Source organism: Triturus cristatus, chromosome 12, assembly GCF_964204655.1.
Source record: "Triturus cristatus chromosome 12, aTriCri1.1, whole genome shotgun sequence".
Taxonomy (NCBI): Eukaryota; Metazoa; Chordata; class Amphibia; order Caudata; family Salamandridae; genus Triturus; species Triturus cristatus.
The window spans coordinates 544,471,842-544,498,291 of NC_140595.1; the positions used below are offsets into that span (position 1 = coordinate 544,471,842).

The 26,450-nt window shown below is 43.3% G+C and overlaps 1 protein-coding gene across 2 annotated transcripts in view; it reads right to left on the reverse strand.

Annotated features, from left to right (window-relative positions):
- SLC12A4 (solute carrier family 12 member 4) overlaps positions 1-26,450 on the reverse strand; it is a 477,810-nt gene that overhangs the window by 192,034 nt on the left and 259,326 nt on the right. For both annotated transcript variants that reach the window (XM_085638574.1, XM_085638575.1), the window contains exons 11-13: positions 14,101-14,158; positions 9,324-9,498; positions 6,542-6,660 (exon numbers count right to left, since the gene is read on the reverse strand). In XM_085638574.1, the coding sequence (XP_085494700.1) occupies positions 6,542-6,660; positions 9,324-9,498; positions 14,101-14,158 (352 nt within the window). The remainder of the gene's footprint in view (positions 1-6,541; positions 6,661-9,323; positions 9,499-14,100; positions 14,159-26,450) is intronic.

Genomic DNA, 26,450 nt, shown 5'->3' on the forward strand with positions numbered 1-26,450 from the left:
GGTCTTGGCAACAGAAGTGCAGAGATCATGGTTTATTCAACTCCAAGTGGGCCTTGGTGCAGTTAGGCCAGTCTCGAGCTGGACAAGGGGCCCTTTGAGATGATCTTGAAGGGATCATTGGTAGAAGGGGTATTTGGTGTGTGTCCAGTGAGAATAAGGCCTATGTAGGGAGAAGCAAGTCTGTAAACAGAGTCAGGAACTTGTAAGGGGATCTGTGATTGGCTCTAAAGACAGTAAGTGCACGAGCGGCTCTTGTCAGGGAAAAGAGGCAGGGTGGGGAGGAACGATTGAGACAAATACAAAAAAATAGAAGCATTGGCATAGCCAATAGGTCTCGCCTTTGGGACCTTATACGTGTTTAGCCATGCAACACTTGATGTTGTTGCACCAAGGATATTGTGCTGGATAACTAAACACTTATAAGGTCCCAAAGGCGAGAACTATTGGCTATGATTGAGATATATATATTTTCGGTGTGGACAGTGCAAAATAGCTCAACAGAATAGGCAAGAGCTGCAGATTTTGTAAACTATGGAACCAGGCTTCCGTCACAGTATCAGCAACGGGAGTTTCCTGAGAGAGGGGTGGAATTTCCGTTGTTTCGGAAGATGCCTCAGAGAATGAGAATGAGTTCAAGGTGTCACACGGATAGTGACGTCATAGCAGCTCCAGAGAGGCACTGGGAGAGGGATGTGGCGTCACGGCCAGCGCTGTCTACCTTGGAACTGTGGTTGCAGGTTCTAGTCTCGGCGTCCTGATCCGAGGAAATCATTTAATCTCCCTGCGCCTGAAAAATAAATGCGTCCTTGTCTAATGTAACTGAAAGTCACGTAAAGCGCTCCAATACCTTTGGGTCAAGTTTGCGCTATATAAAATTGCAAATAAATAAAGGAAGGACCTAGAGACACGCATATACGTATATGGAGGAGCAGGGCCAGCGAGAGCAACAGCTTTATGTACAGCACTACGAGACTGCCAACAAAGCAATCAGTGTGCTATACCAGCCCAAAGTGTGACTGGACCTCGTCCTATACTCAAAACAAGGCAGCGTGACGAAGCTTCTGATAAGAAGCTTAGTTGCTATGACAATGGAAAGCTTGGCACAAGATGGCGTCGGATTGTCCACTGTACATACGTAGGCAAGCATGTTCTTGGGTTTGGATGAATGGCGAGAGCAGCCATCTTTGTCCATTCCTATACGTGCATTTTAAGCTTCCAGAGAATCGATCGCAAAAGGCACTCGATTGGAGAGACCTAAAAAACTAGCTTAACTGCTGCCCTCCAGTATCGTGTCACACTCTTCTGCTCCTCTCCTTCACTGCAGAAAGGCACAGGCTCCCAGACTGCTCTGCAGCGAGCAGCTTCAGGATTGGCCTGAACGCCGATGATTTGCACTCCAGGACAGACTGGGAGCCTGTGTCTGCTGTCTCCAACACAGCAAAGCAGCAGGGGTTTGGGCTGGAGAGAGCATCACGGCCAAACCCAAATGCACAATAAAGGTAGTGTTCAACACACCCCCTTTGAGCCTGTCACTACCCTGGCCCGCCCCCAAGACTCGGCTCAAGAAAAATAAAATGATAATAGAATGGGTTTCAAACCTGTTTTACTATAATTTTATTTTTCACGTTTTCAAGGGTGCTGGCAGGGATGGCGACGCTCCTCTGCCATAGCGGAGAAGCCGCCGCTGAATAAATCAGTACAATTATTAACTTTCTCCAAGGGGAGGAAAGGAGGACTGGGGAGACCAACAAGGAGGCCTTTACGAAACTCTGGAGGACTGGGGACTAGTGCAAATGTGAGAATTGTGGTTGGTAGAAAGTGAGGTGAGGAAACTGCATAGAAGCTGGTATCATGCGAATTGGTTGCTGTGGTCATGAAGGGTGAGATATTGAATTTGCAGCTCAAGTGGATTCGGAGATTAGTGGCACAGTAGGGGGCTGAGAAAGGAGGTAACAAGAACAGCAATTTGATGATTCTGAGGGAGGAAGACAAGCTGCAAGAGAAAGTAAAATGCACTCAGACTTACCTGGGTTTAGCAGATGGCGAGTGGTCCTCTAGCATTAGATTGCAGAACATAAATTAGTGCAAGGTTTTATTTTATTTATTTGAGTTTTATATAGCGCTGGCTAGACCCGGAGGTATCCGAGCGCTTTACATAAGGTTCCACAAAGTTACAAAATTACATCAGTTACCAGTTACATCGGTTACTGGAAAAACATTTCAAAACCATAAAGACGAGATAAAAGGAGCTTAAGAAGGGAGAGGGGGTAGGGTAAAGGGGTAGGAGTGAAATACGATGGAGAGTCTGCCCAAAGTCCGGCTGGGTAGGTGACGGCCGAGGGGGAAGTCCACAGCCCATCTCCTCTATAGCTATCAGGTAGCTTCACTAGGCATCAGCCAAATAGCTAGATCTCAACAGAAGAACATTAAGAAGGGGACGAGAAAATGGAGCATAGAGGGGGAAAGGGGGTAGGGTAAAGGGGTGGGAGGGAGAATGCGAAGGCGAGACGAAGGAAAGTCTGCCCAAAGTCCGGCTGGGTAGGTGACAGCCAAGGGGGCCATCTCTTCTATAGCTATCAGGTAGCTCCACCGGGCTTCGGCCAAAAAACTAGGTCTAGTGATAACATAAGGAAACATCGTGTTAAGAGTTCAGGAAGGGACCAAAAGTCTAGAGTCCAGAGATGGACTGGTGGAGCTGGGAGGAGGCGGGGAGGGAAGGAAACACAGCAGGGAGACGCAGAAGAACAATGACAGATGTCCGGCTAGGTAGGTGACGGCTGAGGGGGTGAACCAGAGCCAGACTCCTCTATAGCTGCAGGTAGATAGGTTAGAAACAATTGTTGAAGGAGAGAAAAGAGCAGTGTTTAATTTGAGCCAGTGGTTTCCGGTGCTTGGCACCAGGACTTAATTATCAACATGGGAACTAATGATGGAGTGTAATTTAGAGATGAGCACATCAATCTTTTATTAATTAAATATACCTTAAAATGACTAATACCTGCCGCCTAATCTATTCTTATAGCAATGGATGGCTTGGAATAGTCTGAATGGTCACCCTTGTAGAAATGTGATGGTCATTAGTTGTGTTAAATTGTAATTGGCAGCGCTGCAGGTGCTATGGGTGGTGCAAACTGCAGGGCCCTCCTGAGGAGGGCCCAGGCACTTAGGATTTTTACAAATTAAGCACTGGAAAGGAGGCCCAGTTTTGGTTGGACATTGCTTTCAGATGTAGGCCATGACCAGGGCTATTGATAAATAGCATTTTTGGACACCCCTAGGTAATTTTATCCACACACTTTGCACGCACGTAACCATTTGTTCCTTGGATCCTTTTCTCCCTACCCCCGTTTTATCTCACACACTCGCACTCACCTATCGGCTTTTCTCTTTAAAAGACCTCCGCTAAAGAGACCCTTCGGGGGCCCTTCGGGCATTGCAGCGCCGGCCTGACGAGGAGCAATAAAAAGCCCGATGATGAAGCAAGACATCCTTCGGGGTGTGTGAGGGCAAACTAGAGGCTACACTGAGTCCTCCCCTTCGGGATTGGATCCTTGATTCTGGGGATAGTTCTCTTGGTCTCTTTTCACCTTCACCTCTCCCCTCACCTCTTCCTCCCTTCTACACTTCCTCTCTCTTTCTACCTTTCCCTCTTCTTTCCCCGTTGAGTAGGTGTTCACTAATCCTGTTTCACCTCCAACAAGGAATAATGTCCTCATTGATGTAACTATTAATGTTGGAGCAAGGACATTGGACCATAACTAGCTCCTGGTCCCCCTTTCTTTTGTTGACACCAAACCAAATGGCTGCATATCCTTTAAATGTCCCCATGTGTATTTAACTTAAAGCTAAAGTATATGCAAGATTCTCCTCATGAGATGGCTGCACCTTGAGGTCCGTAGCACTGTCTTGTGGCTTGAATATAGTTTATTCATGTGATACACACTGAGAAATTGCCAACAGCTGCCAATCTATGCATCTGCCCCCAATCTGTTTACAGATGTTGTCACAGTGTAAACCTCTGGCCCTTTTCACTTAATCTGAAGTGTCTTTTGATAGCATAAAGTTCACCAGTGAGAAGTCTATATTGCTGAGAGCTTCAATCTGTGCAAGCAAAAATGATACACCCAGTCTAAGGGGGTGAAAATAGAGTTAGAAATGTGCCATGGGGACACCACAACATTATCCGAGTCAGTAATAGTGTGTGCCTCTCCACTGTCCCAAAATCAAAGAAAAGTTCAAAGGAATACTCTGTGGTGGGGATAGAGACTGCAGCAGTGCCAGAGTTTGGAGCAGTGACTGGAGATAAGTGCAACTCGCTTCTTCAGCTACAGATAACTATTGGTAACTTATCAGAGCAGGCAGACATGCTGGTTACATGTTTTTGCTAGTCTTATTTTCTAATAACGACTAATCCAACTTTCTGGCACACAAAATATGCAAATTTCTCCAGCATAACCCAAACATTACACCAAAGTACGATTCACAACATCAACAGACAAGCAAAGACTGGGTTTGATAACGTTCAAAGGTGCAGTCCACGACCTAGTGCTCAGCCTTGCCAATGGTAATTAATAAAGGGAAAGGGAAAGAGGAAGTAAAAGGAAAAAGGACCACTGCCTTGATAGTAAGAGCTTTAGATCTGATAAGACTGAAGGGAAAAAGACTATTGCTGAAGAAGTGACCAAACGGATAGGAACAGAGAAAATCAGAGCTGTTTCAAAGATGGTGGGTAACTACTTACCATTGAAGGTGCATGTGGATTTACTAGCAGCAGAGAGGTGCATAGCAATATAAAGCAGGGCTTTCCACAACAACCCTAGATGGCTTGGGTAATCTGCAGCACTTTCTTTATGGACAAGTAATATTTGACAACATTGCCTGAAAGTCTGAAATTGCACAATGCAAATAACTCATAAAAAGCATCTTACCATTTTATGCTCCCAAGTTACAGATATTGCACAAAGCATGACAGCACTTAATGGCCAGATAGTGAAACTTTGGGTGAAGCTATGCTCACTGGAAGCCTTAAACTATTTGAGACCACCAGGACCTCTGCTCATTTTTGAATGCCAAAACATGTGATTTGGAGGATCAATTGCAGAGGGTCAACTTTGACTAGTATGGAACACTGGAGGGAACTGAAGATACTAATGTAGTTGTTTTATTCCCCTAAATTGTAGGTGGCTCTGTTCCAGAGCTAAATATTTAGGCTCGTAGTTTGAAAATTCAGAGAGGCTACAGATTGACAACTCTTTTGCATGATTACTCACAAAATGAAAAGGAAACATATATAGGACTAAACCAGACTAAAAAGGGAGGGGGCAAGAAAAAGAAAAGAGGAAAGAAGACTGGCCTTCTTAGTTCCTGGTCATAACAACCCAAGTTGGTAAACAACAAAGAGACACAAACAACCAATTTGGGAAAACCCTTAGGGTTTGTAAAAGTGCCCTCACCCACTAGATAGTGGCACGCTTCATCATAGGACCACTGACACATCCTGGCGCAAACCAACGTCCAGGGTGGAGCGATATTTTGTGCAAAACCTTGGTAGCTTCCCCAGCTTTAAAGGTTGGGTAATGGATAAAGGACAGTTTAAGGATAAATAAAGGTTTGAATCTTTGAAGTGACAAGATTGTATGCATTTTCAAATAAACGTAAAGTGTCAGGAAACAAAAGGCAGTTTGAGAAACTGTAGAGAGGACTCTGGACCTTTACAAGCCACATACATGTGGGTGGGGTGCAGCAGCTTAGAGGAAAGAGGTTCATTAGAATAGCATCTGCTCAATTAAAATAGCCTTGTCTGCTAAATGAAATCCTTAGGAGATTCTGCAGCAGTTTTTTAGTCAATGTCTTCTCAAAAAGCAAGCAACATTTCCGAAATGAGTGGAGATCCTTCTCTGAAACTCTTAACATAAGATGTGTGATAGAAAATCTGAAGATTTCCTTTGTGAGGTGGAGTGTAAATCAATTCACTTAAAAAGTGGTCTAACAGACACAAACGATGTAAATGCACAAAATATTATTTTGCAAGCGGTTTTCTTATTGTAATGTTATATATGCAGAAATGCTCCAGCCTGAAGGCAGGGAGTAATTAGGTGCATTTGAATCAATGTTGACAGGGTGCACTTTAGATTGTTATTGTTCTAGGGAGACACTGTAGAATTTATTTATCTGATAGCAAACATGATAAAATCTAATCCGGATCTACAACGCATGTCCCAAAAAACTTGGCAGATTTTCAAAATATACACAAAAGATAAACATACTATGAACCACAGACTGAAACAGTTTACTATTAGGGCTTTCACTGGACACCTGCTAGAGACAGCCTTTCTGGACCTATACAGGACATCCCTGAAGACCAATCACCTGATTTGCTGAGACTATGGCTAAGATGGCATCCAATTACAGAGGGACAAGTGACAACCCTGAATTTCTCCACACCTAGGCAAACCCTCAAGTCAACTTTATATGTAAATCACTTTCACCAGCACAGAATAGCAAATTAAATATACTACACAATAGACAGTCTTTATCTTACATAGAGAGGATTGGTGCTACCATGTCCAAGGAAGCAATCAGAATTCCAAGCTCAGCAATTAATGCTGTTAGGAGAAGAGCCCACGTCGGTTCACCATTTGCCTTTCCATGACCAAACACCTGAAAGCAAAAAGCAAAAAGCAAAATTACTACAAGTATTCCACATACAATGGCATCTCCTCTTACTTGTTTTACTTAAAGAAATACAGTTAGTCAAATAAAAAGAGCCTTGTCATTTTTGATACAGGTCTGGACAAAGCACATTATTTTAATGTAAATCCATTAGTACAGTTCCACAAAAATATTTGACCACAACACAATATAACATTGGTGTTCTTGCTACAGGATCCCCTTGAGGACTGCACACTGTAAACTGTATTGTTAAATCTATACATCTTAAATGTTAAGAAGCATGTGGCATACATGAGATGCAACACTGAACTCGGTAATGTTGGTATTCACATTCCAGCGTGTTCCTCATCGACTACAGAGACTTTAGAATCATACGTTTGGGTCACTGTTTGAAGTGGTCTCACTATTGCCCACTGTTTCAAATTAGAAAGCTCAGTGTGACAGGGACTAATGCTTGAAAATCACTTCCCCAGACCAGGGACTCCCACAGTACAAGTGAATTAATCAAAACCAACTCAACTAATGAAGCATGCTTTCATTTGAAACCCTACAAACAATGGGACAGCACAGCTGCTTCACCGTTGACATGGATTTAGATAGTAATTCATTTGGTAGAAATTCCATTGTACGGTTTGTAGAGGGAGCTCACAACCATAAGAGATGTGGTTGACCATCCTCACACTCTCCAAGTAGATGATTTCACGGTGGTAAATGGGTCAAGGAGGGAAAACATTTATTTCACAGTGTTCACTCGTGAGCAGCAAAGCAGTTCTCAGAAACAATATGTGATGTATTGCATGTAACAGACCTATAAAGCAACAACCCAAATACAGTACCAGAGAAAGGAAAGGTTCACACCTACTTCATGCACGAAGACAAAATAAAAATAACAAAAGGCGATCCTATGTTATCAAAATGAAACACAAACTGACGGAGCCAATAGGTCTGGATTTCCAAACATGCAACTTTTTTGTTACATTTGTTTTTGCAAACATATGGAATATGCAAAAAGCCTTGCAAAGCACATAAACAATATATATATAAACAATGGAATGGAGCAGCTAAAGCACACCTGCTCTGAAACAGAAGCTCTTGTCAGCCAGCTGTGCTTACTTGCGATCAGGCAAAATATGGTCACTTATAGTGCAAGACAGCCAATGGATGGAGTAGGCTGGTCAGTGCACCTCCTGTATGCCTTAGAGGGCGGAAGCAAATTGTGAACAGACCAATGGATGAAGATGGCCGTCAATATATATGTTTGCAGTTCAATGATTATTTTTGAGGAAATCAAGAGGCGGACAAACAGCTTATGCAATTTTTAGGTAAGGCCTGAAAATGTCCTTTCAAAGCAAATGCTAAAAAGTGTTTGCCTTGAAATGCTATGCAACATGCATAATTAAGCAAAATGTCCATTTTGGCCTTCAGGTTCTTCACAGTCTAGGTCTTCCAGCAGTAAGACAATTGTCCCCAGATAGGTTTGCCCAAGAAGCCCTGTGGGCCTGGTTCCAGTCAGGAAACTGGTTCTTGTAGTTCTTTCCGACAGGTCCTAGAAGACAAAGCTTGAGGCATGCACATACACAAGGTATGTCTTTACTCTCCTACTTCCAGTCTTCTGACCTGCTCAAAGCCCTATCATTGGTTTACCTTTTTCAACAATTATGTTGGATTGTGTGTAATCATGAACGAATATGTAAGACTGCCACGACAATTGTGAGTTTCTACATTGGCCTCATATAGAACAAATCCATGTCTATGTACGAATTCCCAAATGTTTGCATGTGTGCTAAAAAGGTTGTGTTTTTTCATGCCTAGAGTTAAGGGTGCAAACCTCCTTAGTGCAACACTGTACCAAAATAATAGGTCATGTTTATTCAGGCATGTCAAGACTAATGATGAATCAAACAAATCCGGTTTGACAGCAGTCTGTTTCTACTCGTGCGTTAAACTCATGATTTGTCAGGCCACAGCAGATGAATCTGAAGTATCAAAATTTCAATGGAGTTCTGTGTCAGACCAACATCAATATATGCTCTCCCAAAGGTTTTATTCAGAATCTCGTCACAAGATTGCTTCAAGCAGCAGTGCACTTCAAATATTTTTTAGAATCTGGAAGAAACTGCATCTCTCCAGACTAGATACAGCCAAGTCCGGCTTTAGGGCAGTGCGACTGGTGCAGCCGCACTGGGCGTTGACCTGTGAAAGAGGCGTTGACCTCAGTGAGTGCGCTGTGTTGAGCAGTAACTTATGATTGGAGAGATGAGGGGCACTTTTGCCTGGTGATAGTTACAGAATTCAAGGTTACGGTCATAAGGTTTCCAGATGCCAAAAATGACTGTCGAACCGGTCTTCACCAGTGCTAAAGCCGGCCTTGGATATAGCTCTAGGCCTCACAATACGAAATGGAGGCCAACATCAGTGAATGATGGTCAGTGGTATACATTGAAAAAAAACATTGCTCTAGCTATCCATGAACACCAGTATTTCTGTTAAGAGAACTTGCTCAACTCTACATACCTAGATCAATCACCACATAAAACAATCCCAACAATTTCATGAAAAGTTCCTCAACACACATATTGGTGGCAGACATTGTAAAGGTACTTATTACTTTACAATATTCTCAGGACATAAAGGGTTTAGGGTATACTCACCCGTAAAAATGGAATGATGTCGTCTTTGGCTATTGCTTGCAGTAATCGAGGTGCTCCTGTAAGACTCTGCAACCCTGCTCCACACGTGGAGAAGAAGGAGCCTATCACAATGACCCAGGGAGAAGGCCAAGACAGGATGCCCACAACTAAGTTTTTGTTCACAGCGTCACCATACCTGGAAAAAAGATTCATCGGTTACAAGCCTTTCACTTTCCACACCCACCCTGCTGCATGCTGACATGTGGTAGAAGGAATCTGCATGTGTATGAGGCTGCTTACAATTTGCCCACTCAGGTTGCATTACGCCAAGTTGACCTCATTAAGTTACAGCAACCATATTACAGAAGGGTCAGACCTAGGTGTCAACCCCTCTACTCACCACAGCAGAAAAGCTATAAATTAAGGTCACTGGCCTACCGAATGACATTGGCTCTGATTTGCCATAGGAATTTTGTTGCTTCGGTTTATATATGTGTGTAGTTATTAATTTGAGGTGAGCAGTTGGCCTAATGGCTAGGGCGGTCGACCTCGAATCTGGGGAACTGGGTTCGAGTCTTGGCAATGACGCTGAACATCCTGTGATTCTGGGCAAATCGCTTAATCTCCCTGTGCCTAACAAAAATGAATGTGTCCTCATATAATGCAATTGGTGCTATGTAAAGCACTGTGTTACCCGATTACGGTCAAGTTCGTGCTATATAAAACTAAAAAACAAATAAAAAAATAGCATTTTCATTTTTTGAAATATCATGTGGTTACAGCAAAACATCAAGAAATTCTTTCACAAGTTAAAATAATGACACAATACACTTGTCATTAAATGTTTAACATAAATATTAGAAGGGCACCTTTCCAAGTTGGCTGCCATCTACTGCAGGGATATTGCCAGCGTGCCCTCTGGGTGGATATTCATCAAACTGAGGCATTTCTTGCCTCCCCTGTTGAAGTTGTATCCTTAAGGGGTGTACAGAGGGACATCTGATCATTACTTTCTGAAGAGTCTCAGGGGAGTGTAATCAATCGAAGTGCATCCCTAATTGTTTTATTTGCCTCAAGAATCAAATAACGTTTTCAAAACTGAAAAGGGTTGTAGTTCTTTTTGGGTTTTGCGGTAGGCTTTGAAGCACAAGCAAATTACTATTTAATTTGACACTAAAAACCTGTCGGGTTGGAACATTGTTATCCACTCATTCTAGACCTGTGCTTCCACCTCCTCTTTTACAATGCATGACATTCTAAGTCATTTATTTGCACCTGTGTGTGAAGAGAAAACGGCATTTGAGACGTTTTCGTTGCAAAGACACAGCATTCAAAGAACTCCACTACTACGTTACTTATCAGACGTTTATAGTGTTGAGCTACATCTGCAACAAGATCGAATGAATTCCTCAATGAGTTAATTTGCACCACGGACTGGAGAGGACTCAATAGGACTCCAGCTGATGGAGTTGGACCTACACACACTTACACAGGGAGATCCGTCCAGGCAAAAAATGCTCTGCCCCTAATGGGAACAGTAAATACAAAATTGGTATTACAGTGCCTGTGCTGTCATGGTAAACACTACCCCCAATTGGGCAAGGATATTGCTGGTCTAAATGAACATTGAGTATGTTGGAGGGATAGTGATGGGTCTAAATAAGAACTGCTGACATTTGGGTAGTTCGGCGGACCTCATCACTGTTAGAGATGGGACTTTAGAGGGAGTGGACCCCCTTAGGTTTCTCTTCACCAGCGGTGGCTGCTCTAATTTTGGAGTGATAGGGCAACATGAGCGTGGAGGTGGTGTGAGGGTAAATAATAAATAAAAACACTTACCTGCCCCTGCGACTGTCACATCAGTGCTCCTCTTCCGACGCTGGTCACGCTGCACAGGCTACCAGGGGGCAATCACGACATTGTTGGTACTACTATTTACCAGCAGAGAGCAGCACTGAGATTGACCTGAGCGGGCCGATTTGTCGCTCGCTCAGGAATAGAGAGTCTGTGTCTTTTTTCGAACCCGGCTGTGCAACAAAGTTGGGTTGGAGAAACAGAAGTGCATAACTTCTAAGTGTGCATAAGTCCAAACTGACATGCACACTTACAAGCCCAACACCCCTCACTATAGTGATGTGATGGTCGTCAGGATGACCCTGCCCTAACCTCGGCTGGCAATAAGAAAAATAAAATGATAATAAAATGGTTTTATAATCACTTTCTTTTTCAGTGGGGCTACATTCCTCTGCCATTAAGGAGGAGCCGCCCCTGCTTTTCACCCAGATGTGACATTTCAGCAGAAAGGCAGAAATAGCCAGTCATTCTCAGTCATTTTTGTCTCTCGTTTGGGAAGAAAGAGGAATTTATTTTTACAATCTCTCTCTGCCCAGATATTCTCACAGGTTATATTTCAAGTGCTTGCACAAAAGAAATCATCACATAAAAAAGAAAAGATTAAAAAAAATTAGATTAATATTATCGTGAAAGGCTAAATGAGAGAAGCACTTTATAGCTTTACATCTGTGTTTTTATGATCATCTAGCATCCAAAATACTTTTTGAAAATCGAGGGTTTAACTAGGTCAGCCTGTTGGAGGGCAAAGTTACTGTAGATTTTAATTGGGGATGCTCAGGATGCCATTAGAAATGAGTTATGGGGTTGGGGGAATTGCCCCCCCGATTTTTAATTTTTCTATTATACTTTCCCCAGAGCACTCGCAGATGGGTGTATCAAGTCAGATCAGCAGAATTGTCACAAATCATGTAATTCCGGTTAGGCCTGCGAGTTATGTAGGCCTGGGCGAAAATTTCGTTCCGTTCGCGGAAATTGCGATAATTTGACATTTTCGCGTTCCGCGGAGAGCGCGAAAATGTCAAAAATTCCGGTTTCCACAGCTTGGCGATAATTTGTTTCTTGCTCGCGCTATAAAATAATACATTCTCGCGCGCGCGTGCGATCGCCTTACCTGAATCCCTGCGTTCGCCGACAAATTTTCTTGATCCGGTCGCGTTATCCATGAGATGTTGTATTGTTTTTAGCCATTTGCGCTGTCTCGCGACAGTTCGAACCCGCAGTGACGTCATGCGTCGCGCGATCACGTCTTTCTTCTCGCGATCATGCACCGCGAGAAAACTCAAAACAAGATGGCCGCGCCCGCAAGCAACCACATGGGTAAGTTGGCGACCCGCAACCATGCAGAAAATCTCGCGAGCATGCCGGAAAAAAACTTCCGCATCTTCGCGATATTTCTGCTTGTTTGCGACAATTTTAAACATTTTCGCGATAATTTGCGAAAGTTAATTTCGCAAATTCCGCCCACCCCTAGAGTTATGTTGCTGACTGAAACAGGATTAATGCAGGGCTTTAATCAGACCCTTAGCTACCAATGGTACTTCTGTATCCAAAATACAGAATTCACATAATGCTAATATTTGCAGGATAGACTGCTCTACGGATGGGCGTGAAGTTAACTGCTTCAATTTGCAAATGTTCGCAACAGTACCTTGTAGAGTACAGACTCTGGCATGCCTGTTTCATGTGATGTAAGTACCCTCAGCAGGGGTGCCAGCAGCTGTAACTACAGCCCTGTAGGATACATTGAAGAGTGATGCCCCCTGGAAAAGGGTACCATGGGTCTATGCATGGCTAAGTCCCTGTGTCAAGAGCTTGAACGCATGGGCTCGGGTAGGCACCAGCAAGAATATTTCACTAGTTGCATCAACAGCTTTAAGTATATTTAGTATGTGCAGCAGCACTGCACACATATTTTGCCCATGCAGGCTGGAAAATACCCAGATATCGTCCACGTGGCAGGATGCCCCATGTCAAACTATTCAATTGGAACTTCCTCTCATGATCCTCATTCTCCTTAGTTCAGCACCAAGTTTCATCTCCAACCCAAGAAAGCTTGCCTGTGAAGAGCTAGTGTGTGCTTGTTAAAACTAGGATCTTGAGGAGTAACCAATGTGGAACCATGAAAAACATGTTGTGCTCTGTGTCCAGCAGCACAAGTTGAAATCGAGATGACAAGTGCAAAAACTGATTGCAGACAAAACTGAATGTTGAAGCCCTGCCATAAAAACTGTAGTAGAATGAGAGTAAAGTCACAATCCAAGCACAGCCAGTCAGGTGCCACCACAAGTGTGGAATTAACTCCATGACACTTGTGGACTCTCTCAGCAACAGCCTTCCTTTGTCCTCTGTAGAGAAGGGAAGCCCCTAAGCACATCTCACACTGACTCAGAATAAACTGAGTGACTACTGCAGGTGAATGCTGCTACTGTCTTTTGTATGTCTTCTTTCTTACAGTGTTTGGGAACAACCTGAACTGGTCCTGAGTTGAGGTACTGGTGTGATAAAAACACCTAAATAAATGGATCGCAAACAAACAAGTTCAAGTGGCCACTTCTGTCCCCACTAGTAATCCTTCACTGTCACTCCCACCACACAGAAGAGATTGGGGGAATAATAGCAGGATTCATCACTTTATGGTCACTGAACACTGTCATTTTGCTTATCACAATCCATGACCCTTCAGGAGGTAAAATCCTTTACTACATCATCATGCTCCTTTTTCTACAACCGAGATTAATAGAAATATGGCTAGATATGGAACCAGCTACATTCATAGCATACAAACCTCATGTTTACAATGCTGGCAATGCAACCAACAGTCAATGGTTACACATGTAGTAAATGTTTTTTCTTGAAAGCAAGTTCAGAATCAAGCACACAAGGATAATGCTAAATGAGAGCCAACATAAGATTTCCATTTTGCTTGGGACTGTGTAATACTTACTTATCTCTAAGAACCACTCCCTCGATGCAGGCTCCGAACAACACAACAGTGCTAAAGTCTGAAAGGAAAAGTCAAGGTCCAAATCTGTTATTTCATGCAAATGCAGCACAGATTTGTTTGGGGTTCCAATGAGCAAGCTCATCCCTTTCCGAGGCTTTAGGCCACAAAGATATTGGCAAGGGAAAATGGTGAAAGACCGTATACCCCTTCACCTGTCCTCCCGCTTAACTGAAGGGTTATGTTAGCTTGGTTTGTGAAGATTCATAATAGTCACAGATACAGTTGGATGCCCTTGGTTAATGCATATAAAGCTCTCAGGACGATAAAGTAAAAAACCTTGCAAGGTAGGCTCTTTGGGCCAGATGTACGACACGCAAAATAGCGGCTCGCAAATGGAGTCTTTTCCGACTCCCAATTTGCGAGGAGCTATTATGCATGTACAACATTATTAAACTGTTTTGCGATTCCCAATGGGGTTGCAAATTGCGAGGCTCATTAATATTAATGAGCCTCTCGCAATTTGCGAGCTCATTGGGAATGCCAGCCCTTCCAGGGATGGTGGCCTGCTTTTTTTTTTTTTTTTTTTAATGCAGTTCGTTTTCCTTAAAGGAAAACAGGATTGTAGAAATTCAATACTCCAGGAAACAAGGTAATTTTAAAGATTGTAGCTTTATGTTAGGTAATGAAGATAGCACTACAAGCTACCAGGAATATACAGCAACTGTGGACTCCTGGAACATGGAACACAAACTGTACCACGCAGGCACTGTGTTCCATATTCCAGTGAGCCCAGATTACATAGCGATACATACAAGCTTGCATAATACAGAATGTAACACATTTCCCTTCTAACAAATGAAACACATTAATCTAAAAACCGCACAGGTAATCTTCTTTCACGAAGATTGTTCTTGACCCTACACGCCACTGAAGATGTGGAAAGAGGAACGTCTCTTGAAAAATCAGAAGAATTATGTAATACATAAGATTCATCACCAACAGGCATTTTATACTTTGCCACCCTCCTTACATTCCATACTCTACCATCCTGAGTAATCACACTGTTCTTACATACCTTCACCACCTTAATGGGATGGTAAAATTTAGAATACCCCTTAACCAAAAACCCAGGCTTCCTGATCCTGACCCAATCTCCTACTACAAAGTCAGGAATCTTGACATTCATTTTATCATCAAACCTTCTTTTCATATCAAATACTGTTTACTTTTAACCTGTCTAGCAACATCATTTATATCAGTTGTATCGTCTGTTTTATTGAACTTTTTAATCCACCAAGGACAAATTTCAGACGAAGGTTCTCTCCCTTTCAATAACCTGAAAGGACTTATACCAGTCACCGAATGCGGAGTGATCCGGTAAATCCACAGCTTTTCTAACTACATCTAACCAAGGTTCACTTGACCTTTGTGCCACCTGAACACTGTCTTTGAGAACTCTGTTAAACCGCTCTACTTGACCATTTTCCCTTGGTTCATATAGGGACGTAGTCACATGTTTGATATTGCACATATCTAAAAACTCTTGCATTTCATGAGATGTAAGTTGTACCCCATTATCCGTTACAATTATCTCAGGATACCCTTCACGAGCAAAGACCTCCCTAAAGAAAGTAACAATCATCTGGGTTGATGTATTGGCCACAAACTTAACCTCTGGCCATTTGGAATGATAGTCGATCATGACTAAAGCAAAACGAGCACTGGGGGGCAGACTGCTGAATGGTCCAGAAAGGTCAAAAGCCACTTTTTGCCAAGGGAACACTGGCCACACCACTGGCTTAAGAGGAGCAGATGAAGTATGGAGCATCCTATCGCTATTAATGCATTCTGGACACTCCCCAACAGTTCTATCCACCATTTTGTCAAGGTCCGGTCACCAAAAGTTAGCCCTAATCAAACGCTTCATCGAGGACATACCCAAATGAGTTTGGTGTGTAAGTAATAAAATTCTCTTTTGCATGGAATTTGGAGGAACGATCTTACCCCCTTTGAAAAGTAAACCATCACATTCCTCAATGTCTGCAGATACCCGACAAAAAGGAGCAAGATCAGCAGAAACCCCCTTTTCTTTAGGCCACCCATTTTTCACACAACTCCATATTTCCTGATACAACGGGTCTTTACCCATTTCCAATGTCCATTCACTTTCTGACAATTTTACAAAATCCAGAGATACAAAGTCTTTCAATGTTGCAACTAGGTCTAGATCATGTTCAATCGAAGAAACACAGCCATCACTACAAGGTAACCTAGACAAAAAATCCGCAGTGACATTGTTTCTGCCCGGAACATATGCTACTTCAAAATCATACTCCTGTAAACGAGATGTAAGACGAGCTATGCGGGCAGTGGAGTTCGAACCACCCCCTGGAGATAAAATACCAACAAGGGGTTTATGATCGGTTCTCAGTGTGAATCTGCTTCCCCAAATATAGTTGCGAAAATGTTCAATCGCGCAGATGCATACCAATAGTTCCCTTTCAATTACCGCATACCTTCTTTCCGTTTCAGACAAGGTCTTTGAAGCAAACGCTACACACCATTCATCTTTAGCAGCACATTGGCTAAGAACTCCTCCCAGTCCATAAAGACTGGCATCTACAGTGATAATGCATTTTTTGTTGACACAAAATTACCTTAAAGTAGGAGCATTAACAATCTCCTCTTTAATACATTTGAACGCTGTATCCTGTTTGTCTGTCCATACAAACTCAGAAGATTCTCATTAATTCTCTGAGAGGTTCCATTTTGGTTGCAAAATTTCGTATAAACTTGCTATAATATTCACATAACCCTGCAAATGACAATAATTTATCCTTATTATCAGGAGCTGGTGAATTGATGATAGCATCTACCAAAGCCTTTTTTGGTACTACACCCTCCCCAGAAAGTGTGTGTCCTAGATATTCCACGGATTTACAGAAAAATTTACATTTACTAGCTTTGAGTGTTAACCCGTACTCACTTAACCTAGAACAGACTTCTTTAAGATGTTGATAATGCTCATCATCATTTTTTGAAAAAAATCAAAATATCATCCTGAAAACATTTCACAAATTTAGACAAGTCTCTGAAAATGTGATACATAGCTCTCTGGAAAACAGAAGCGGCCGAAGCCAAGCCAAAAGGCATCCTTTTGAACTGAAAAAGGCCATGTGGTGTTATGAATGCAGTGTAATGTCTAGAATCCTCTGTGAGTTCGATTTGATGATAGGCTGACCGAAGGTCAAGAGTGGAAAATACACATGCTCCATCCAACATACATAACATTTCATTGATATTTGGAAGAGGATGACAATCCACAACTAGGTTAGTATTAAAAGCTCTTAAGTCAACACATAACCTAATACTTTTATCCGGTTTAAGGGCTAAAACAATGGGAGACACCCATTCCGAAGACTCCACTTCCTCAATAATGTCATCATTAATCATGGTATCCAACATGTTTCTTAGGTCCTCTCTGATATTGATGGGGACACCCCTTAACGTTTGTTTTACAGGAATAGCACCCAACTTGATTTTGATCCTGTGAGTGAAACCTTTGAGTTTCCCTAAACTATCTGAAAAAACTTGAGGATACAACTGTGAAAAATCAACCGTAGACACAGATAAAGCAAGTACCGAAACTGGTCCCTTGTCTCTGGGATTTAACAGAATACCTAGCCTGGCTTGGTCACGCCAGCCTAGCACATTGACACCCTTAAAGGGTGAAACAAACTGAAGGAAGTAAGGATTCCCTTGGCTGTGTTGTCAACTGAAGCTGAAAAAGCGTTTGACTCAATACACTGGACTTATCGGTCTCTGGTCTTGAGGAGCTTTGGATGTGGACCTTGCTTTTGGAGCTGGGTGGCCCTGCTACATGCAGAGCCTACGGCAGTGGTAAGAGTGAATGGGGACGTGTCTGAGACCTTCCGACAGGAGTGAGGGACCAGGCAGGGATTTCTCCCCTCTGCCCCCTCCTCTTGGTCTAGTGCATTGCGCTGATGACCTGTATTAGATCAGGGAGGTAAACTAGCAGTGGCGATGGCCTGGCAGAATGGGAGAAGGACACCTATCTCTGTATGCACTGATAAGGTTTTCCGTTATATATCAAATCCTGGGAGGAGGATGCTGAATCCCCCTGGATATTTTTAGGACCTTTGGAGATTACTCTGGGTAGAGAATAAACTGGCATAAGTCGGTACTTGATCGGGTTGGAGTTTCGGGCCCTGAAATAACTGTCCGCATGCCCCTACGGGTGGTAGATGAAAGTTTCAAATATTTAGGCATTTTTTTCACCATAAATCAGGAGCAGTTCTGGAAGACAAAGTTGTAGCGACCGTTGGTGGACATACAACTAGACATTGGTGTAAGCTGCCGCTATCCTTCCTTTGCAGAGCGGCCAATTTTGTAATGATTACTCTATCAATACTCATATACGCTATGCAGAATACACCCTACTCTATCGTCAAATCCTACTTCCTCAGACTAGACACTGAGGTGAGACTACTGTTATAGGATGGAGCACCCCCCCCCCCCCCCAGATATCAGTGAAAACCCATTACCGATCTGCATGCAACAGGGGGATCCCCCTGCCATATATGCAGGCATATTACTGGGCATCCCAGATTCTGACCATCAGTGACTGAAGGCACACTCTGAAAGGAGAGCTGGTGGTCTGACTGAACAGACCTTCCATGGTCAACCCCACCTAGGAGAACTACTTTAATGATGGGAGGGACAGAACAGTCCTGCCTGATCCTGCCTAGGTGGCCATGACGGCATGGGATAGGATATGATCAAAAACACATGAGCTCCACACTGTGTGGAGGAGGGAACAAGAGGCACAGGGCTTTAGGAGCTAGCAGGCTCCAACTATGAATGTTTAACCACAAAAGAGCTGCTCCTAAAGTGTTAACCACTGTAGGGTTTGAGTTATATTGTGAGTGGGGACATCTCACAAAAAGTAACGGACTGGTCTCACACACCACCTGGTACCATGCTTCATCATTGACCAGTCCTCGCCCTCTAAAACCTTGGTTTGATAGAGGGCGGGCATACACCTGACGACAGGGACGCACTTCTAAACTAAGTGGGGGCCCGTGTACGAGTGAGTGAGATTAAAAATCATTATAGTTATCCTCATTGTGTTTTTTTAATGTGAACGGTAACTATATGAGGTTTAAAAGCAGGTGACGGTGTGTGGGGGAATTAGTGTCCCCTAACCGTTGTGTTTGAGGTCGACATGTTTTCTGCCTTCTTGGCCCAGGAGGGTCCAGGGCATTCATCAGGACCTAAATATGTAAATGGGGGCTCCGTTTATACCAAAGTGGCAAGAGTGTACCACTGTGTGGGCGTGATCACTGTCACACTCCACAATTGGATGGCTCCTAGATTCAAGCCTGTAAAAGAAAATGTAGAAGTGGCGAATAACTACACTCAATACATGCACTGATCCAGTTTCTGTGTGAGTGACTACTCATGTGACATGTGCCACTCAATTTGTGTACATGATGGGGATGCAAAGGTGAGAGCACGTGTCTCACTGTTCGTTCCCTAAAAACCAAAGCTACTGGCCCCATGGGAGGAGGGGAAACCCCTGTTTGTCAGAACCTGTGGAAAAAACATATAGATCACAGCTGGCGTGAGAATTATGGTTTTTCAAGTACAAACACACAGAACATTCATCCTCAATTGTGCTAATTGCCCCAAAGTACTTTCATTCAATCCGATCTCATTCACACCCTTACTGCCTCAAGGAAAGTTTCCACAAGAACCGGACCCCCCCACCCGGAAGACCCATCGTATCTGGGATTGTATCAGTTCTGGAACCTCTTTAGCATTTTTGCGATTGGTTCCTCAGACAGATTGTGAAAAAAATCACATTCCTACCTTAGGGACACCAAGGATGTCCTTTGCCTTTTCCGAGATCTGTAAATAGATCCTACAGAGAACCTTCTCTTAACAATGGACATAGAGGCCCTATACACAAGCATACCATAGAGACGAACCTTGGAAGTGGTGGAACAAATTATCCTAAACATGGAGTGGAATTTCATCACTCGCCAACATTTTGTGATGGAATGTGCTGAATTAGCACTAACTGAGAATTTTTTCGAAATCGAAAACACCATCTACCACCAGATAACCGGTACTTTGATGGGCAGCACTTTTGCCCCAAGCATGGCATGTCTATGTCCAACAATTTGAGGAAGACCACATTTACAATCCTAATAATCCATTCCTGAAACACCTTAAGGTGTGGAAACGCTTTATTGATGATGTGCTGATTGTATGGCACGGAAGCAAGGAAGATGCAACAGAATTTGTCCAATGGGTCAATTCCAAGGACACCCATCTCAGATTCACACACACGAATGATGTGAGCCACACAATTTTTCTGGATCTAGACATTACCATAACCCAAGAAGGATTCACAACAAAGGTTCATAACAAAACCACAGATAAAAACAGTTTACTTCTCTATGAGAGCTACCACCCTAGGGCCCTGAGACAAAACCTCCCGGTAGGTCAGTTCCTCCGAATCCGACGGAACTGCTCGAATATAACAACCTTTGAGGAGGCTGAACGACTGGAAAATAAACTTCTAGAACGCCACTACCCGAGAAAAATGGTGAGACGAGCAAGGAAACGTGCCAGGAGCAATCCAAGAGAGTCACTACTAGAGGATATAACAAAAGGAGACACCAAAAGGCCAGTATGCGTTACGACATACACTCCGATCTCAAACAAAGTACAAAAAATCGTGAGAAAAAACTGGCACTTCCTCAATAGCGCTGGAAACCAGTGGCAGCCACCTTTATTTGCCTTTAGAAGGAACAGGAGTCTGCGCGACGAACTAGTACACGCAAAGAGACCATCGACCGGAGAAGAGGAACAACAAACCCTGTGGAGCCAACCACGGCCCATCGGCCACTTCTCCTGTGGGAACTGTACATCCTGCGCACTCACTTCTAATAACAAGGAGGTAGACATAGGAACGGGGATCCCTTGGCAACTGCGAGAATTCAGTAATTGCAACACGGAGAACGTCGTATACCTCTTGAACTGCCCAAGCGATCTCAAATACGTTGGCATGACCACCAGGAAAATCAAAGTGTGTATCAATGAACATCGGAGCACGATTCGGTGTAAAAAGACCAACACCAAACTGACTCGTCATTTCACTGAAAAATACCATAAAGACAGACCTGAAATGGACCATTCTGGAAGTAATGAAAAAACGAAAGTTTGACCTTACTAAAGCCCTACATGTAAGAGAACAACGCTGGGTGTTCCGTTTACGAACCTGGGACAAAGGGCTCAACGATTAAATAACGTGGCTCCAAATGGGGCGTTGAAACCTCTAACAACCACCAGTAGATTAATTCACACTAACACAGACGGAGTGTACCTGGTATACCATCACACGACACTGTGAAACCATCGGTACATGCAGTGCCCTGTCTTAAATGAGTTTACTTAAAATGGGCTGAGTCTACCTGGAATGGTCACACTTAGCTGGCTTTCAAACTAAGCCGAAGTCGTAAGGCTAATAGGCCACATGCCCTCCAAAGTCATACTCCCCCAGCTGGAACCGTCTCTCACCCAGGCTTAACGCATGAATAGAAATGATAGCGCTGACACTCAGCACTAATACCCAACATTTCACATCCTTACCCTTATTATGATCTTCCTTTGGAATACCTGTTTGCACAAGTGCATCAGAGGAAGTCCAACCGAAAACTGCCCGTAGTACACGCACAACATCGCCCATCTGGGCAGATCTAGATTCTGGGTAGAATCCCCCCCCCCTTTGTTCTGAGCAATCAGCCGCTCACCCGTTCACACACCGGGTGCTCCGCAGTCAAGCACCAGTCACACACAGAGCAGACGTGTACTTCTGCCCCTTCTGCAATATCTCGCCCCTCTGGGCAGCTAAAAAATCTACGTAGAATTTCACCTTGCATCACAGTAATTGGCCGCCCACCCGTTTCCACATCGGGTGCCTTGGCAGTCACGCACCAATAGCCCACAAGAGCATGCGTGTACTTTTGCCAATTTAAGACTAGGCACTGTCGCGTAGGGCACGGACCACAGCGCACTTTTCCTCAGTGATTTCCGTCACGCGCTTCACTTCTCTAATCTGAGCATGTGCGTTCACCTAGCACCAATTTGCTTAAGTGAGCAGACTATAAAAGCACAACGGCTTTCCACCCAGTCCTACACCGGGGAGGAACGGGAGCAGTCACCTAGGATCCACGCAGGAAACTTTCCTTGAGGCAGTAAGGGTGTGAATGAGATCGGATTGAATGAAAGTACTTTGGGGCAATTAGCACAATTGAGGATGAATGTTCTGTGTGTTTGTACTTGAAAAACCATAATTCTCACGCCAGCTGTGATCTATATGTTTTTTCCACAGGTTCTGACAAACAGGGGTTTCCCCTCCTCCCATGGGGCCAGTAGCTTTGGTTTTTAGGGTAAGAACAGTGAGACACGTGCTCTCACCTTTGCATCCCCATCATGTACACAAATTGAGTGGCACATGTCACATGAGTAGTCACTCACACAGAAACTGGATAAGTGCATGTATTGAGTTAAGTTATTCACCACTACTACGGTCTGTTATATATTTTTATTCTCTCCCTGCATTTTCTTTTACAGGCTTGAATCTAGGAGCCATCCAATTGTGGAGTGTGACAGTGATCACGCCCACACAGTGGGACACTCTTGCCACTTTTGGTAAAAACGGAGCCCTATTTACATATTTAGGTCCTGATGAATGCCCTGGACCCTCCTGGGCCAAGACGGCAGAAACATGTCGACCTCTAAACACAACAGTTAGGGGACACTAATTCCCCCACACACCGTCACCTGCTTTTAAACATCATATAGTTACCTTTCACATTAAAAAAAACAATGAGGATAACTATAATGATGTTTAATCTCACTCACTCATACACGGGCCCCCACTTAGTTTAGAAGTGCATCCCTGTCGTCAGGTGTATGCCCGCCCTCTATCAAACCAAGGTATTAGAGGGCGAGGACTGGTCAATGATGAAGCTTGACACCAGGTGGGGTGTGAGACCAGTCCGTTACTTTTTGTGAGATGCCCCCACTCACAATATAACTCAAACCTTATAGTGGTTATCACTTTAGGAGCAGCTCTTTTGTGGTTAAACATAGGATATGATCACACATAGGATTCGAAACAAAGGGTCACAAAAGAAACTCTACTATGGGTGGGGTCTGTGTTGATGGAGGTGCCTAGGCCGCAGTACTTTGCCAGATGGAATCTAATTGGGAATTCTAGGATGAGTCATCATAGAAAACATGCCATTTGAAATTTTCCAAGACTACTATCACCTCTCACATACTCAGCTATATAAATATAGATACCTCAGACATGCCCTACATGCAGAAGGGTTAAATTGGGAAAACCTGCCTAAGTTGGCTTCTCTCGAGAATCTCCAGTTGCGGGACCACTGGGAAAAGGAGTGGTATCCTCACAATACAAAGATATACTAAATAATATCACAGATAAACTTAGGAACTTATGACAATGTTGGGAACGGGAAGTGGGGGTGCTGGAGGATGTGGACTGGGAGACCACTCTGATGCACCCTCAAAGCAGGCCATTAGCACATGCTTTCATTTTAGTCATCTTAAGATCCTGCACCGGGCCTACTAGGACAGAGTTAATTTACACAAAATACAGATGATCCCCCTCACTTGACTGTCTATGATGTCAGGATGTTGTGGGTTCCTTTTATCACACACTGTGGGAACTCCCTGGGATCCAGAGATACTGAGATATAATTCTGCTGGCACTCAGTAGCACACTTGAGGACCAAATACCACACAACACCCAATTTCTGTTAAAAGGAGTCCCTGGATAGTAGCTAAGATACAATTCACAGAATTAAGTAGTTGCCCCCTATACTAACTAGGAGTCAGTGGATTGCTGGGGTGGATACATGCATGGGGGCTGAAAAAGTGATATACTCTGCCAAGGGTTGCCTGAGTGAATTCAATAGGGTCTCGGAAAGTGGAAGCAGTTTTATGGATTGGTAACTATTGGATCCCACACACCAGAATACTGATGCAGACCTGTAATGCAAAACGTGGTTTGTCTCCCTAACAGGGTGACAGGGCCGAAGTGGGGAGATTGGTAACAGGCTGCGTTCCTGAGGAAGACGTAGTTGAATCTGGTGGGGGACACCCTGGGCTTTGTTGCCACAGTCTACCATTATATATATATATATCTTTATGCTACTGGTTGTGTCATGTTCCGTGCTCACATTGTATGTTATAAAGGGAAAATTCCAATTAAAAACAGTTGGGAAAAAAAGTGGAATTTTGAATGTTTAGAAGTCTGCAATGTAGAACATGGTGAGTGCGTACACACTGTGCAGTGTGGTTGTTTTGCCACAATATGTATGGGTAATTAAGCAAAGGTGAAGGGTCCAGGGTTTGACAGAAAGGGGTGCTAAAAATTAAATGATTTGGAGTAAGTGGAAGCAGCAAAGTTGAATACAGAGAGGGCACTAGGTGGTCTTTGGTGGAATGTGAAACTTGTAGCCAAGTGAGAGGTTGTGTACTTGGTCAAACTGGAGGTTGGACAAAATGGGAAAAGTTAGAAAAAAAAATCTAGTAGTGGATGTCAAACCATCATCAGCATCTCGGAAAGGGGCCAGCAAAGCACTGATTTAGAAGGGAGATTATTGCATGCATTACATCTCATGTTAAATTACATAACTGCATTGTTCTTGTCCTTTCTTTGTTACTTCAAAGAAAGAGGAGTGGTATTTTTGTCCTCTGCATTCTGGGATGTTAGACCTCTCCTACTGGGTTTCCCTACGGATTAAGGTAGCCGCATGGTTAATTAGCCCAGTATTCTTGAGAGAAGGTTTGTTTCCTATGAGCTGAGGTTTCTCAGACTCGCCAATAAATTGCATAATTACATTCCTGGAATAATTCTTCCATACCTGCACAACCAGATCTCAAGCAGGGACTAACAGAGTGAAATTATCAAATAGCCCATTTTTGGATTCCTAGCTGCACTGCCTCGAAAGAGAAACATGCACTTCAAGGTTAAATGGTTAAATTGTGAAATAATCCATGCTTTTTTATCAAATACTGACTATGAAATCTATGCATCTGTGCATTAGAGTTTAACAATTCCCACATTGGTGGTAGTCTCTCTACTGTCGTACTGTTTGGAAAAAGCCTGCAAGATATTATTTGCTCACTGCACACCCAATGTCCAGCCTCTAGGCTGCTTTATTGGGGCAGACGGGTGAGCTGAGATGTTCCTCTCTGGCCTACATCATGCACCATCTGCCCTGCTCTACACAGACACTTTCTGGATTATATAATTCCCCTAGAGGAGACAACCCTGTTATGAGAGTTATCAACCAGATGCATGGCCTGTCAAGACAGTATTCATTACTCACTCCCTTCTTCTGCATGCCTTTATTGTGAGCCTCTTGATAGGGAAAAAGATAAAGCTATGTACGAGATGTGTACTACAGAAATGGGGTATCGAGAGTCATGAAGCCAGGTTTTGGATGTGTAGTTCGGAGTTTGAGGGGGACAAGGACAAATATAGTTGTATGTTTATGGGAGAGAGTTTATGTTCTGGTGAAAGGGTTCATTGGGGATTTAGGTGAAAAAGAAGGTCACTTAGGAATGGGTTATGTTTTAGGAGAATGAGGGCTGGCACATTGTCAGGAATTAAATGTGTGTTTTTAAGGGATGTGGGGAGGTAGTACACAAGATATTCAGGTCAGGAATGTGTGAAACTCCCATAATTTACTGTAGTGTAATTACGCAAAATTACACATAATTCTGTGAAATGCATCTCGCACTCAAAACATTACCCAAATTGTCCGTTCAAGTAAAAATGAAGAACGAAAATGTAATTTCTAGGTTATTTCCACTCGCTCATATTCAAAACACTCCCACTCTTTCAGATTTGTAGCTTTGTGCTCCAAAATTACCCAATTGGTCTGTTCGGGGGAAGAAAAATCTGCCTGAAATACTGCTTGCATTAAAAAATTACCTAAACGGTACAACTAGCATTAGTTTCCCCCCATAAACTGTACAAAGCGGCGTAATGGCATAACCTCTGTCATTTCACATATATTTTCTTATGCAATATTATGCCAATTATGCCGGCGTAATTAAAATTTCCCCCAGATCAAATTCAGATAAGCATTGGAGGTTGGGCCCTTAATCAATAATGGGTTGTTCAGGGTGTGGGGTATGAATTGTGGTATGGGGGATGTTTGGTGTTGAGGCTGACAGAAGTCAGGTGTAGCCTTTTTTTGAAACATTAGGTGTATCGT